This window comes from Cynara cardunculus (genome assembly GCF_001531365.2).
Source record: "Cynara cardunculus var. scolymus isolate 2C chromosome LG 5, CcrdV1, whole genome shotgun sequence".
NCBI classification, from domain to species: domain Eukaryota; kingdom Viridiplantae; phylum Streptophyta; class Magnoliopsida; order Asterales; family Asteraceae; genus Cynara; species Cynara cardunculus.
In genome coordinates, this window is record NC_037532.1 from 27,529,673 (window position 1) to 27,546,982 (window position 17,310).

Here is a 17,310-nt window from a genome sequence, read left to right on the forward strand (position 1 = left end):
TTTTAATAATTTACTGTATATTTAAAATATTAAAAAAATCATTTTTTACAAATTGAATCCAATAACATTAATTTAATTATAATGATGATAATGGGTAATTTGTCAATTTTATTTCCAATAATAAAGAAAATTATTATTTTCTGAATACTTTTCCATAAGAAATTGCTGGAATTTGGGTTAATTAATGAATAGTATTTATTTAAATCAAAACAAACAAAATAAATCCAATAAACTTTGCATTAAATAAGGTCCGAAAAGGTAAGATATATACAAATATTTATTTTATTCCAAAAATAGAGGAACTGGTTTTTTAAGAGCATCTTCAATAAATTTTTATTTTTTTTTTCAAAATGAGAATCAAAATTCAAAATTTCTTCAAAATAGGGAATCAAAATTCAAAATTTTCAAAAAAATTTCATTTTAGAGATTTTATATAATTTTTTTTGTTTTATTAAACTGGATATCCAACCCGCTATGCGAGTCGACTAATTCCAGGGCAACCGCCTGCTTTGCAAATAGCCCGGAGTCACCGTATTTAACCCTCCATGGCCACAAGGGGATTTTAATTCCTTATTGGATTTGAACCTGAAACCTTCTGATATTTTTGATATTTGGAGCCAAGCTCAAACCAATCAGACACCACCCTTTGAAGATTTCATATAATTTAAATTACTAAAATATTTAAACAAATGTAATAAAATATTCCATCTCTCCTAAATATTTAATTTCAATGACCGTTATTGATGAGAATAAATAAAAAATCATTTCTTAAGCAGCCAGTTTTAAAGAATTTTCCATATTTACAGAATTTTACCATCTCAGTCCTGCTTTTTCAATTTCAAGTAAAATTTTGAAAAGTTTGTTGGAGCAAAAATCAATCCAAAATCTTTGAATATCCCGTGCCAATTTTTTTAACAAGATTATTTTAAATGATTCATGTATAAAACAACGAAGGATAACGACACTGATATTTAAAACTTAAAGATTGTAAAAATTTATTTATATTATAGAAAAAAAATGACATTTAATAGAACTACAATTAAATTTTTTTTATTTAAATTTGGTAATTTTATAATGGTTAAGGGATTGATTTTTGTAATATATTTAAGATAAATAAATAAAAAATTAACAAATACTAATTAATAAATAAAAAAAGATTTATTTTTGAAATCAAAGGTGTCCACCACATGCATACATTCAATCCAAGACCTGACCGTTGCTGCCTTCCTGCTCAAAAGACCTAAAAAAAGTCATATGTTTATATCTAAAATCCAACGGAAATATTTTACTAGCCGTTGATTTCAAAATATAATTACCCCCTCTTTCAGACACACTTCCCCCATTCTTGTCTCTCTCTCTCTCCCTTTCATCTGTTCTTCATCTTCTTCCCCCACTAAATGCACCCAAAAGTGTAGATTTTTTCAATTAAATGCTCTTAATCTACATCCTAGGGTTCTTTGGTTTGTGGGTTTCTTGACATTCAAGATCTTTTGATTTGGGTTTCGATTAATTTCTTCAGATTTTTATTCGTTTAATCAATCAATGGAGATTTCAGTTGATAACAACAAACCCACAAATCTGCAAGGTAAATCCATGACACAGATCAAGATTTTCTTGAAAACCCTAAACTTGAATCTTGTTTTATGAATCGGGTTCTTGTCTTGTGTTGGTTTTGATTTGTATTTGTGTTTGTATTTGTATTTGCAATGTTAAAAGCATAAACTCAAAAGATTGATTAAAGTTAGATCAGGGTTTTTGAATTTGAAAACCCTAAATTCAAATCTAGGGATGATTTGGGTTTGTGAATTTGGAGGTTCTTTTTCTATTTTGATGTGTTTTTTATTTGTCAAGTCAAAACACAGATAGACAAGGTCAACCTCACACAAAGTTAGATCTAAGAGTTTCTTGCAGCTTACAAGTTTGAATTTGAAAACCCTAAATCTTACAAATTGTTTTAATTTTATTTTGACTTTTGTGTTTGGATTTGTGAAGTAAAAGGAGGAGAGAAGATGGCCACTAGAAAGTTTGGTGTTGAGATTAGCCATAACAGAAGAGCTTTGGGTACAATTAATCAGAGAGGTGGAGCTCAAAAATGCCCCTGTGTTGTCAACAAGAGAGCTTTACCACAGTATGTATTCATTCTTTTTTTCCCTTAAAAGTTCTTATATCACTCATAATTCTCATCATATAGATACATTTTAGCTGATCTGTTAACTATTATTTGGTGTTTAGTGCAAATGGAAACAATGAGAACATTGGGGTGAATCAACTTCATAGGCCAATCACAAGGTTAAGATCTTACTTTGAAACCTGAATCAAATCTGGGTGTCCGAATTTTGGTTATTTCACTCAAAGTACTAACTTGATTTGTTTCTAATAAAGGAAACTTGCTGCTCAAATTGCCAACAAGAAACAGTGTTTCCCTGAGGTAGTACTACCATCATCTCTTTCACTGCATACCCATGAAGAATTTTCTTTAAATATGCTGGATCTTTTATTGATGAATGAAACCCATTGAATTCAGGATGTTTTGAAGCCAAAACAATCAACTGAGAGTTTTAAAGTATGGGAAGATGTGGAAGATGAACCTGTGCCCATGTCCTTAGAAACAACAGAACCTCAAAAGGATCTTATGGTATCCATCCATCTTTCTTTGTCTTTTTTATCCATCATTCCCAATTCTTTTTAGATTATAATTTGAATTTTATTAATTTTGTATCAGGAGGTTGAAATGGAGGATATATTTGTAGAACCGGTGGTTGATATCGACATTTCCGACACCAAAAATCACCTTGCTGTTGTTGAATATGTTGAAGATCTCTATGCTCATTATAGAAAGATGGAGGTAAGTAGCCATTTTGGTGTTGAAAATGGATACCCACATGGAAAACCCACTAATTTGATGTTTGTTTATATGCTAATTCGGTTTTGGGTTTCTCGAATGACAGAGTTATGGCATGGTTTCACCAAACTATATGTTAACACAACAATCTGACATAAATGAAAGGATGAGAGCTATACTAATTGACTGGCTCATTGAGGTAACTTTTGGCTATGTCAAGTTTCAAGTTTTGTAATTCCGATCATACCCTTAAGCATTTTGTTTTATATTTCAATAATTACTAACAAAATATGATCAATCTCAATTCAGGTCCACCACAAGTTTGACCTTCAACATGAGACACTGTTCTTGACAGTAAACCTCATAGACAGGTTCTTGGCCAAGCAAAGTATGGCTAGAAAGAAGCTGCAACTGGTTGGTTTGGTTGCCATGCTTTTGGCTTGTAAATATGAGGAAGTTTCCGTGCCAGTTGTCGATGATTTGATCTTCATCTCCGACAAAGCGTACTCAAGAACCGAAATTCTTGAAATGGTACTAAAGTTTACAAGATTTTTCCTTTATTTTCATCTTGGTTTGTTTGCATATCTTGGGTGTGAGATTCTTGAAATGGTATCACATGGTCTTGTTTATAAATGGTACTAAAGTTATAAAGATTTTTCCTTTATTTTACTTGATTCTGATATTGTTTATGTGCATCTGGGGTGAAATGGTACTAAAGTTTCAAGATTTTTGCTTGAATTTGATCTTGTTTTATGTGCATCTGGGGGAAATTTCTTGAAAACTGATTTTGATATTTGTTTCATATGGGATATGAGGATGGTACTAAATATACAGTTTTATGTGGCTTTTTCAGGAAAAATTGATGTTGAACACATTAGAGTTCAATATGTCAGTTCCAACCCCATATGTGTTCTTGAAAAGATTTCTCAAGGCAGCTCAATCTGAGTCAAAACTCGAGCAAATGTCGTTTTTCTTGATGGAGCTTTGCCTGGTGGAATACGAGATGATCAAATTCGCACCATCGTTCTTGGCTGCAGCTTCGGTCTACACTGCTCAGTGCAGTCTTTATGGGCTGAAGCAATGGTCCAAGACTTGTGAATGGCATACAAACTACTCTGAAAATCAACTTCTGTAAGCCATAAATCTTTCATGCCTTATTTTTGCTCTAAATTCCTAAATTTCCGAATTAATGCAAACCCGTAAACAAGTTTACAGTTTCAGGCAGGCCCATAACTTTTTTTCCGAAAATTGTTCAAAAGCCATAAATCTTTCTTTCCTTGCTAAATTTCCGAATTAACGCAAACCCGTAAACAAAGTTAACGATTTCGGGGAGACTCGTATAAAATTTTCGAAGTTTGTTGACTTTTTGTTGATCTTTTCTTAAAGGGAATGCTCAAAGATGATTGTGGGATACCACCAAAAGGCAGCAACAGGGAGATTAACTGGGGTTTACAGGAAGTACAACACTTCAAAGTTTGGCCATGCAGCAAAGTGTGAGCCAGCAAAGTTTATTGTTGAAGAAGAGAGCTGCTGCTAATACTAACATAATGCAACTTATGAAACTTTGGGGGTTGGCTTTAACAACTGAGTTATTCTGTAGGGGGTGGCTTTAGAGATTTAATAATTTTAGCAACTTTCCCTTGTTGCCCTTGGTTTTTGGGGGTGGGGGGGGGGGGGTTGGGTTAGTTTCCAATGGTGGTTCAAAATGTGTGAACAACCAAAATAGCTAATTGTTCATGTTGAACATATTCTACCAATTGATCTTATGATTTGTTTTCCATTTTACAATAATCATAACAAACTTTTACTCATATTTGGTTCTTGAGTCGTTTCTTGGCATGAATTTACATGCAGATTGAAAAACGTGATAGTTTTAATTTGTGGGTCGTGCTTAATAGTGAAATGAATCAATATGTTGACGATCACGTCATCAGTGAGTTCAATAAATCTCGAGTTTGATGGGTTTTTTTACGCGATTCTAACAAAATATTTCTTGATAACTACTTATTCTATTTGAGTACGTTATTGGGTCTGAACAATCTCATCGTTTATTTCAAGTAACGTGTTGTATCTTTTTTTATTTTGGGCAATATTAACGAACGTAGGTTGAAAATGACCTAGAATCCAAAGAGTTGCTTAATAGTTGAAATAATTTTTTATAATACTGGCATATATCAGATAAAACTTTATGATTTATCAAATAAGACTTTATCAAAAAATAAAATAGTTAGTTGGACAAACATAATCTAAACTACCAAGGTTAAAGGGGTAGGTTTTAAATCTTCAAAAGGGAAAAAGTGTGATTTTTAATAGTTGAGGGAGATGTAGCTAATATCACATAGTTTGGGGGTTAAAATGTAATTTAGTTTTCTTCTTCTCCAATTAATTTTTATTGCTATTTTATTATACAAGAAAACGCACAGATACGTTTCGTGAATTACTGCGCACGCACAGAGATACTTCCTTCTCCTCAAGCTCTCAAAGCATTCGATTTCTGGTTTTCAAAGCAATCAGCAGCTCTTGCAGCTTGATTCTTGGGTCTTTTTCATTCAATAGACTGCAAAACCTCCATAATTAGGGGGAGAATAGGATGGGAGGCGGAGGCGAGGGTAGTGATGGTGTTGTCATCGATGGAATTGAAGTGAAGAAGGCTGACGGTGGTGACGCTGTTACTGTTAACATACGATGTTCTAGCGGCACGAAGTTCTCCGTTCAGGTGAGCCTCGAGTCGTCTGTTGAATCATTCAAGTCTGTGCTTGCACAGAACTGTGATATCCCTGCGGAACAGCAGCGTTTGATTTATAAAGGCCGCATTCTTAAAGACGATCAGACTCTTAAGAGCTACGGTATTCTACTTCCATCAAGTCCTAATTGGTTATTTGCTTTATATGTAAACTCATTATGTTGGAAATGGTAGGTTTAATTATGAGTGCTAAGTGGTTATTTGTTAATGTTTTTTGTGATTATAGTTGTTTTGAAAATTTTAGGAAGAAAAATGTATTGGAAGAGGACACTTTCTTAACGATTTGCCTTTAGATGTCACATAGTTTACTTCTCAGTTCTCGACCTCTACATTGGCGACCCTCCCTTCATTTTGTAGATAGTGTTAACTATCATCAAACATATAGCATATCCCCGAAAGGAGTTTGTGGATTCAAAAGAAGATCATTAATTTTTGTGATGACTAATGTAAGCAAATAGGTGAATTGTAACTTCCCAACTTTTACGAAATGGGAAATTTTCAATATCCTCTGGACATTCCAAAATGGAAAATATTTCAATGTTCGTGGGACAGAGGAGAATATTTATGATCTCATTTGACGAGAAGAACCACAAAAACGACTTGTGGGATAGAAACAAAAGCGAAGAATTACTCGTGGTTTCTAGGAGCAAACTTAATTCATGGTTAACGGTTTCAACAATGTTGGTCTAAACCCTTAGACTTGTCTGTATAGTTTATCCTCAAATCCAACTTGTACTTGAAAATGGATCTTCCTAGGTCTGGGGCATTTTGTTTCGACTCTGCGATAGGGAGGTGTACATTATGTACATCCTTTACAAGATTTGATGGAGTGGAATTGGCCTTTTCCTTTAAATAAAACCAGGCTTCAGAAATAAAATGGTGGTGTTATATTAGCAACAAAATCCATTTTAATTTTTCTTTTTGTAGGTCTTAGAACCAAATAATGCTATTTAGTATTATTTGTAACATTTTGTGAACATGGAAAGTATTTTGATTTTGCTAATGTAATCAATATTAACAATGTTGAAATATTTAATTTGGTAAAACTTATTAAATAAGGATGTTTCTGGTTAAATTTCAAAGGTTTGGATGGACTACATGGGTTAAAGTTCGTAGGAAAATGGAAGAGCTTTTTTATGCTTAATCAATTGACGGGGTAGTGGGGTATAACTAAGATACTGCAGCTAGAGAGAGCTTCACATGGGAAGAAGTGTTGCCTTTACTTGATGCCAAATCCTTGTATAGGGCACTTCGGGGATGTGGTCCAATGCACACCCCGTGCAGCCGTAAACCATATCCTTGGATTATTGACCAGGGTTACAGAAATCATGATAAGTAATGGGCAATTTTGGTCTTCTTTACAAAAAAGGAAATTGAAGTTCACTATTTGCTAGAAACAAAAGCTAACATAAAAAACAAAGATGTGTTTTATGACTATGAAGAGAAAAAGCTAGACAATTCAAGTTATTTTTCTGATAGTTTGGACTAGCATAGACGTACTAAGTAAAAGCAAAATCATGATAATACTTGTTTAAGTATATATTTCTCTCACATATTTCATGTATCAATCACGATATAACTTCCTTTTTTTCTTGGTTTGGTTTTAGATTTGTGTACACACATACACATATATAGAAACATAGTAATTGTCGTACTTCCATATTGGGTTATAAACCTCCTGACCAGTATCTATTCACTTTTCGTTCCATGCAACAAGTTCTACAGATTTCATGACCAAAGCGGTCGTCCGTGGGAATCGGCCGGGAACCCCAATCCCCATCCCCGTCCCCCATTCCGATCTTCGTCCTCGTCTCCATCGGGGAATATGATCACATCCCCATTATTGGGGAACGGGGATCCCCAATGGGGAATTGGGGATCTTTCCCCCGTTAATATAAGTTATTTTAAATCAAATGTGCTAAACACCACATTCGTTCAATAATGATCTATGTTCAAGTCTCGCATATTTTTAGAATCTTCTTTTATAGAGTATCGAATATTCATATGTGAACAAAAACACAACATTATACGTAATTGTTTGATCAAATGCTTTCGGCTTTCAACGATTTTTATCCAAAAGAAAGTAAGACACCTCGGAAAAAATGTATATAAGAAGAAATGTCAAAATACTATTTCTAAATCTAAAAGATATTAAATCTAATTTTTTTTATAAATAATCTATTTAATAATAACTATATTTAAAATTCGGGGACGTAGAGCGGGACCACGTTACCGATCCCCGTCCCCATCCCCGGTTTTTAACTTTCGGGGATCCCCGTCCCCATCCCCGATCCCCGGTTTTGCAGGAATCCTCATCCCCGTTGGGGCGGGTACACCGGTTTCCCCAATGGGCAGTCCTCATTCCCATGCCTCATGTCACTTCAAATTTCAAACACAGATACAGTGTTTACTATCTTTCTAATTATAAGACCTTAAAGCATTTAATTCCCACTCTATGGGCATTAAAATATAAGGGCAGCTTACAGTGACTGCCATAAATGAAGCACTCAAGTTTACCTCTTCCTGGTTAGTGGTTACCTTATAGCTAAATTATTAATTCAATCATCACATATTAATGCCTTATTGAAATAGCTTAGGTCATGAATATTCATGCAAAGTGTAATATGAAGTTACCTGTTGGGGTGAACCATAGGCATATGTGGCTAGGTACAGATGAAAGTTGCAAGGTCTTCATAGGTATATGCCTATGTTAGCCTCACATCTTTCTTTTATGCATAATATCCTTTTTTCCTTGGTGAGCTGTATGCTTAACGGGGTACAAAACCATAAGGAACAAAGAGTAAAAAACTAGAGTTACTACTTACTCAACAAGCACACTACGATAGTGGGTTGGGATTGAAAAGTGACACAGTTTTGTCATGCATTGCTATAAGTTGCTGGGATAATCACTTGAGCATTTTTTCAACTCTTAGTTTCTGATTGTGTGTACATTGGAGATTTGGAGTTTATGTAATTGCATGTTTCAAACTATCATCATATGAGTCTTAAAAGGAGATATCATGGGGCCCTTTTGGCTATGCTAACAACAATTAAGAGATAGCTCGGGACAAAAAATTGTTACAGGAATCCATAAGCTGTTGCATTTTGAGGTTGGTTGATAATTCTCTTGGGAAACCTATGGAATAAGAGGTTTGGATAAACAAAATGTATTTTGGATTCATAACTCCTTGCAATGATATTTCGCCAATAAAATTTGCACCAAAAGAAATCAGGTCCTAGTTCATGACAGTCATGTCTAGTCATAACTCATAATGGCCATGTCATATGTGGTCAATGGGTATTCTGCATTGTCGGTCCTTTTTCATGAATGGCAGCCTAAATCATTCACAAAAATGATGCGCAATATCCAGGTACCCTTTTTCATGTAAACTTATTGATTCCATTTATATGCCTACAAGGTTATCACTCACTCTCTTGTTACATTCATTCCCAGATTCTGAACGCCAACCAACGTCTTTGCTATTAACAATTGCATCTGTGAGAGATTCCTTATTGTCTATTATCTTTTCTGATTCATAGGTTTGGAGGCAGAGCACACTGTTCATTTGGTTCGTGGTTTTGTACCTGCTGCATCAAATAATTCCGCAGGTACAGCGACTACCAGAGCTCCAAATATCACCCCATCTGTTGCAAGGGGAGTTGGTTCAATTGAAGAGGGAATGATGGGTGGAGCTGGTGCTTCATTATTTTCTACACTTGGTTTGAATGGTTTGGGAGGCAATGGTGGGATGTCTGGGGCTGGACTTCCAGAACTTGAACAGATACAGCAACAGTTAACTCAGAACCCCAACATGATGCGAGATATCATGGATCTGCCTCTTGTTCAGAACCTAATGAATAATCCAGATGTTATACGCAACATGATGATGAGTAATCCTCAAATGCGTGATATTATTGATAGGAATCCAGAGCTTGCCCACATGCTCAATGATCCTGCCATTCTCCGTCAGACGATGGAGGCTGCAAGAAATCCTGAACTCATGCGTGAAATGATGCGCAACACAGACAGAGCAATGAGTAATATTGAATCTTCTCCTGAAGGATTTAACATGCTTAGGCGTATGTACGAAAATGTTCAGGAGCCTTTCCTGAATGCAACTACAATGGGTGGGGATACGAGGAATGATTTGAGTTCAAATCCATTTGCAGCTCTCTTGGGTGCCCAAGGGGGGCGTGATCAGTTGAATAGTCCTACGACTGCGGGTGCTGAAACAACTACAGGTTCCCCTGCTCCTAATGCCAATCCTCTTCCCAATCCTTGGGCTGCTGGTGGTAAGCTTCTTTTAATTTTGCTCATTTTCTTTATTAGGATGCTCAGGATTCTGTGCCATTTTCCCTTGCAATGCTAGTCTGATTATTCTCTATGTAGCCTACATGCTTGCGAGGTGGATACTTGTATTATTTGTATCAAGTTTTAAGTGCTTTAGTGACATTAAATGTCAGACAAGCAAGCCAATACCTATTGATGTAATGTTAGATGAGACGATGTTCTAAGTTTACCTGGGTAATACATAAAATCAGTGTGTGGAGAAGTTGATCCATTTACAGATTTAGATGGAGATAATTTGCAGCCAACACATCCAAGCTGAGACTGTCCAACATACCAATTGTTGGATAGATTTGTTCAATATACGCTAGGTCATCCAGTATCTGATTTTTTTTTGCAGTCTTAGATGTATCTGATGGAAATTTGCTTTTATTTAGGTTGATATGTTTGAGCTCCCTATATGTGTGTTATATGCATGTGGAGAAGCTTGCATCTTAATGGGCATGTTTTTATGTTGAGAAATAATTTTGTGATAACGGATATGTTGAGCCATAGAACTTGGTTGACTTGCCACACAATGATAGCTAGTCACAAAACTGTGACTGATGGTTTTGGTATGTCTTGAAGGAAGCCTGCTCATTCCTTTGTACTATTAGTCATGCTTGTTTCCTTTCTTACTTCATACAGACCAGATGTATATGTTCTTTGGAGCACTTGATCTAGTTGCTATCACCCTTTTCCATCCTCCTAATTCTTTTTTCAGCTTTATTGAAATACTTGAGTGGATCATAGCTCTTTTATTTGTATGCGGCGGTAATGCATTTATATGGAGGTTCATATATAGACTGATGGACTTTTTGTAAATTTTCAGCTGGAGGTAACCAAAGGAATGCTACTGCAACACGTCCTCCTGGGACTGATAGGTCCACATCACCTGTTAGCTTAGGTGGACTTGGAATTCCAGGTCTAGAAGGAATATTAGGTTCCACCCCTGACCCCAGTGCAATGAGTCAGCTTATGCAAAATCCAGCTATTTCACAGATGATGCAGAGTCTCCTTTCAAACCCACAGTATATGAATCAGGTGTTTGCTTTTCTTCATCATCTTTAGATACACTTGTTTGTTTGGGTTGTGTACTTGCTAACGTATTTCATTGCTTAGATGCTTGGCGCGAACTCACAGATGCTCAATCCCCAGTTGAGAGAGATGATGCAAAACCCTGACTTCATTCGTCACATGACTTCACCTGAGACCATGCAGGTACATACACACTAGTTCGAGGAGGAAATATAGGACATGTTATGTTTATATGGCTCATAACGGAATGCCTCACTGAGGGGGTATAAATTTACAAATTAAGTACTCAAATAAGTATAGATCTTAAAAGTTACAGAAAACAAACAAATTTACAAGTATTTAAAGTTACAAAAACTAAAATTTCAAAATTTACAGAAATTACTTGTATTTGGGAAGTGCAACTAATGTGAATACTTTGCATTCAAGACGCCATTTTATTGCATTCTCTCATTTGACAACTTAACATAATTTTTATAAAGTGGGTTTATGTCTTTTTTATAATGATTTTTCTTGTATTAGAGTAGTAATTAAAATTTTGACATTGTGCAAGTAAACATGCACATAGTACAACTAATTACATAATAGGCACTTTATACGACACTTTAATGCATAGCTTGTTCAAGTATATGGCAATTTGACCATTTTATGGCCCCATCTACCTCCCTCTTTGTTTTTTTCTCTCTTCTACAGAAATGGTACTTTCAATTTGATAAGTATAACTAAACAAACACATAGTACAATTAGTTTGAATACTCGCACTTTACACAACTTTGTACTGCAATTACTAGTTTGGGAACTTGAACATCACTTTTCCCCGAATTGGTATCTTTTAAAAAAAGGAAACAGATCCAAACAGGGTTTTATCTCGTCCAAGAAACGGACTAGTCTTTATCTGGTCCAAATATCAACCTAATCCAATAAAGACGAGTCATTATCCTGTCCGAATCAAAAAAGTCCGATCCGATTAGGGACAGGCAGTGCGACATGATCCAAGCTGCTGATGTCATGGTCCAATCTTTATAGGTTAGTCCAATCCGTTAGGTCTGGTCCAAATGCCCATCTCCATTATCAACATAAGTGAACAATGACACGTTAAATAATCTATGAGGATGAGTCACAAGCTAGCATTCCAAAGTAAGATGATTTTCCCACAGTTGGGTAAAATTTTAAACAAAGACACCTAACACATGTGAATAGCATCTTATGTGAAAAGCTCAATTGCATGAATGTATGTCCACCGAACTTTGTAAGTTACTCTTATGCATTTTGTTCTATTCATGTCATCATTTTATTTCCTAGCACTTGGTTGATGGTATATTGCATTTCTCATTGTGCACTCAGCAACAATTTTTATATGGCATATGATATAACATGGGTGCATGATATGACGTTTGGGAAACATCTATGAAAGGAAAATATATACTTTGCACAGAAGTGGAATTTACTTAGATTGCCATATTGAATTTGATTCTAAAAATTACTATGCATGCAATTAGCATCAATGCCAACTAGAGTTGTATTCAGTTCTCTGTGCGATACAGGAACTAGTATGTCAGGACAATAGGTGAATGCTTTAGTGGCAAGTAGTATATCAGGTTAGACTATCAATATCCCTATTTAGAAGTTTGATCATTGGTATGAAGGTGGGTGCCATGGAGAAAAGCATGATGCATTTCGAAAGCGGCACCTTGTCATGTAGGATGGTGCAGCAAGCAAAAACGGCACCCACCATATAGCCAAGGTACTGCCACATGCTTTGTTGGGGGCACATTGGTGCGGTGCAATAGTAAACCAAACAAACCCAGGATTTCCCATGCAGAGGTAGGTTTGTGGGGTTAGATGCATGCATATCTCTCCTAGGCCAAAGAATAGAGAGTGAAAACCCCCAGCTTGTACAACGAAAAATCAAAAGAAACAAGAGAGCAAGCTACAGGTGATAGTGTGTGCAATTAAGCAACAGGTCATTTATGATCTAACAGACAAGGTAGCATGAACTGTGAGGAAAATAGGTTAGAACAAACAAGGAAGCACAAATCGCTATATTGACAACTACTAGTACAAGAAGAAAAGCGAAGACTAATGTGTACTTAAAAAGTCACACAAGTAGATACAATAATAGACATGCTAAGCAGGAAAAAACTTAGATATCCCTCAATCTAACGTAAGACTGGGTTTATTTTCTAACTTTATGATACGACAAGCCCACAAATACTTCTATTGAACCAATACAATAACATGGAGTCCAAAGAAGACGACCTAAATCCTAATGATCAAGTTCCAACATCTTTCTCTTCTGAACATATCTTTGGTGTCTATATAAGTCTTTAACCTATTCTCTACTTATCTTCGGTCAACAACAGCTCATGCAGCTCCTCTCTCTTCTATCTGATGCCATGACTGTTTTGCCTCAAATACCAAGAGTGAAAGGGTAGACCGGCTATATGCATCAACATCAGCATTATTTGTGCAGTTACTGCATGTAACTTGTTTAGTTGTAGCAAGTAGCAACTGATGTCTAAATTTTCTATTCCCTCTATTTCAAACAGGGAATCTTTGTTTGACTTCGGTGGTCAAAACTTTAGGCCATGTTTGGCAAACATAAGCTAGCTTACTTTTTGAGCTTATTTCAAAAGCCCCATCTAGATGGGCAAAAAGTATCTTATAAGCTAGCTTTGGAGTAGCGTTATAATTAAGCTCCAGGAGCTTTTTGCCATTTACTTCCAATAATTGTTATTTACTATTATTAATTATTGATAAATATTAATTATTAACTAATATTAATTTCAAATTATTAATTAATATTAATTTCAACTTATTAATTAATCTTAATTGTAAATTATTCATTCATATTAATCATTAAATATTATCGAATGTGAAAAAGAGTCAGAAGAGATGGTTCGATAATATTATAAATTTTGGATTTGTATAACCAAATACGAGGATACTTTTTGGTCATTTTGCATTTTTCAACTAGTTTATCAGCAATATACATAACATTCTGGAACCCCCAAGCAGGAAGACATGAAAGTAAAACTTTTAATTTCCTATATAGTTGGTTTATCTATTGTGGTCAATACGTTAAGTAGATGGGATGTAAGACTTATGTGTCAATCATGTTCTATTTATTTTTGTTCTTTCCCTGACTCTTGTATATTCTTGCTATTCCAGCAAATGATGGCACTGCAGCAGTCTCTTTTCTCCCAACTTGGTCGGCAACAAAGCACCGGGTAAATTACCCTTGTTCTCATTTTGGTTAGTTATAAATATTTTGAAGCCAGTTGTGGACTAGGAGTGATCATTAAATGGAATTGTTTTATGACAGGAAAGGATAAATAGTAGTTATATGACATTGCACAACTTCAAGTTTTGGAAGTAGTAATTAGGGTAAGGGCTAAAGGCTATGGAATGGTGCTTACTCATATATGCAAACCAAGATATAATGAAGTAATGATTTGGTTACGTGTTTGAAATGAAAAGTCAACTTTAAGTTGTTTTTACTTTTAATTGTGAAATTGTGGCAAACAAGGAAACTTTAGTTTCAAAAATGGAAGGTTGGGTATACTCAATGCAACACTCACTACTGTGAAACAGTAGAAATTAAAGTGAGGTGACTTATAAAGCAGCTTCAGTATAGTAAATTGAGAAAATTACTTTATATGTTTAGATGATGAATATACACCAATTAAGAAGATGAGAGGTACTGAGAGTGATGCTAGTGTGTAGAAGTAAGGAGATACCAAGAATACGCCGATGTCAATCAATCAACAAGGTCTCGTGCTCTTTCATTGGGAATTTTGCTTGTAGATAAAACCATGTTATATCTTATTGTCTTTGGATGGATATGTGATGATTGGCTACTATATGGATGGAGATCTAGGGCCTGTTTGTTAGCAGCTTAATGAGTTTAATGGGACCCATGACTTATTCGGTCAGCTATACATGATTGTTTGGTAGTGGCTTAATGATATAGAAAGTGGCTTATTCAGTAAGCTTCTAGGGGGGAGCTTTATGTAGAAATCCAAGTTTTTCCAAAAATGCCTTTGCCAATTAAAAAATACGCTCCTTCCATCTATGAAAAAACCCTCCTAAACAAAAACCTTCTCAATCCATATAGATAGATTAATCCACACAGTTAGCTTTATCCATGCAAGACATAATGGAAAACCAACCAAACAACCCCGTGTTGTCTATTATCATTGGTTAAATTTGACGTTCTCTTTCTTTCATTTTTATATTGGTTTCCTTTTAGAAAATAGTTGCTGATAAACTCAATAGCTCGTTGATTGGTTTTCTCACCTAGTTCGTGTTGATTATGAAATTCAAATTTTGTTATGCAGGGATGTGGGTCAAACGGGTGGAGGAACAGGTATTTCTCTTTCCAATAACACCATATCTGTTTTTAATTTGCGACATATTTCGTGATTTGGGCCGAGTTAGTTTCTAATCAGAGCTAGCAGTTACTTTCTGCTTAGTTTATTAACTCGATCAATAAGAGAAGCCCAATTATTTCTTGTTTAGCTCGATCAATCCCACATAATTCCTGCTTAACTTTTAAATGTTTAATTTTGCAATTGGTTGGTAAACATAGAGGTTTAGGGGGGCATACTATAATGCCTAAGCAACCAATTAAGGAGCCCTAAGCTGAGATTTTCAAAACACTGCATAATTTATCTGGTGCATGGAGGCTTGCCACTAAAATTCTGACTTATGTGCAAACCCTTCATCTGATAAGGTTTCTACTTCTAGCATAATTATATCACCAAGATTCTTGACTTCAATTTCATAATTAGGAAGTGAACATTTGTTCTCTTGCCACTTAGTGCAAAGTTGCGATTAGATCTTAAAAGAAATAGGGCTACAGCAAGTAAAGCAAGCTTTCCCCCTTCGWTTGTTGTGGGTCGCGCCTCACTGCAGGCACTGAATGAATGAAATGAGTGGAGATCTTCCTTCCCCCTTGCTAATTACCAAGAATTTCGTTGCCACTAGTGGCGAAGAAGAATTTCACCATTTAAAAAAAAGAACTCGGAGCCGAACAGAATTTTCTCTTGAAACCCGACATCCAAGTTCAAAATTTTAGTCGCTTGAATCACCGAGGTATCAAGACAATAGCCGGACCTTTACACAATTTTTGAAATCTTGAAGAAAAACTGAGTTGCAAGAGACCATATGATATGCGTAAGAAATTTTGAGAAAATATGGAGGTAGGAACTTTGAATCAAAACCTTGAGAAGATTACAAATACTAAAACAACCGATGAAAATGATGAAATTTCTTTGAGAGTTGAAGCAAGGACAAAATTGCATTTGCAAAATGTTTAATGTGATAGAAGACATGGTGAGACAACCATGAAAATGATACTTTTGAAAGATGTTTAGTGAGAGTCGTTGTGATGCAACACGGTCGAGAGGTGGCGTTAGTTAGCCCTCCAGACCGATAGCAAAGGGAGAGACATATGAGAGTTGGTGCTGTTTGTTCTTTTTCCCATTAAGCCCCGTATGGATTAAGCTGTCTATATGAATTTAGATAAATTACTGTTCGTTTAGGGTTTTTAATGTAGATATCCTCTATATCTGTTACTTTGTCCCAAAATAAATGTCCACAATGAAAAAGGTATACAATTTTACCCCTAATAATAGATGAAGAAGCAATGATTTTCATCATCTCATTATTTAAAAGATATAATTGGAAAGTAGGCACTTAATTTTAAAAATTGACACTTATTTTCGAACAAACTAAATAGAAATGTGAACGCATACGGAGGGAGTATTTTCCTTTTATATCTTCTCTGTTGCAACATCAGGTGCTCCTGCTAACATTGGACTAGATATGCTGAGAAACATGTTTAATGGACTGGGAACAGGAGGCTTCACTACACCCAACAACTCTAACGGTAACGTTTTCATCATCACGATACTCGTCTTTAATTTCCGCTATCTCACTGCTTCCTTTTTTCAGTGCCTCCAGAAGAACGGTATGCCACCCAACTTGCACAGCTACAAGAAATGGGGTTTTTTGATACCCGTGAGAATCTTCAAGCACTCACTGCCACTGCTGGTAACGTTCATGCTGCGGTTGAACGGCTGTTGGGAAATCCCGGTCAATAGGAAGTTCCAAGCCATGTATATATACAATTGTCGTCTATCATCAACGAACAACATCTGATGCGGAAATTGCCTTTTAAATTTCGTTCGTTGTTTTAGCTGTTATGATTACTGGCAACCATCTTGCATGCTTTTCTTGAGATGTAATGTGTAATTGTGTTACAAACCTTTTTTAATGCATTTCATTAGTAAACAATAGTTTTCGGTTAACCTCTTCTAAAGTCAATATCGCAAGTTGTGAGGGGCTTGTGTGAGCTTT

The 17,310-nt window shown here is 35.5% G+C and overlaps 2 protein-coding genes across 2 annotated transcripts; both read left to right on the plus strand.

Annotated features, from left to right (window-relative positions):
- The first annotated feature begins 1,542 nt into the window (after positions 1-1,542).
- LOC112512942 (G2/mitotic-specific cyclin-2) lies at positions 1,543-4,379 on the plus strand. The gene is made up of 10 exons (XM_025119068.1): positions 1,543-1,585; positions 1,999-2,128; positions 2,233-2,289; positions 2,383-2,428; positions 2,525-2,598; positions 2,722-2,845; positions 2,949-3,041; positions 3,152-3,373; positions 3,696-3,973; positions 4,229-4,379. Exons 1-10 carry the CDS (start codon positions 1,543-1,545, stop codon positions 4,377-4,379), a joined length of 1,218 nt encoding a protein of 405 aa, XP_024974836.1.
- Positions 4,380-5,263: 884 nt separating this feature from the next.
- Positions 5,264-17,245, plus strand: LOC112512098 (ubiquitin domain-containing protein DSK2a-like). Its single transcript, XM_025117906.1, has 8 exons — positions 5,264-5,688; positions 9,126-9,878; positions 10,745-10,956; positions 11,035-11,133; positions 14,119-14,177; positions 15,288-15,316; positions 16,751-16,840; positions 16,906-17,245. Exons 1-8 carry the CDS (start codon positions 5,433-5,435, stop codon positions 17,052-17,054), a joined length of 1,647 nt encoding a protein of 548 aa, XP_024973674.1. The 5' UTR covers positions 5,264-5,432; the 3' UTR covers positions 17,055-17,245.
- The last annotated feature ends 65 nt before the right edge of the window (positions 17,246-17,310 follow it).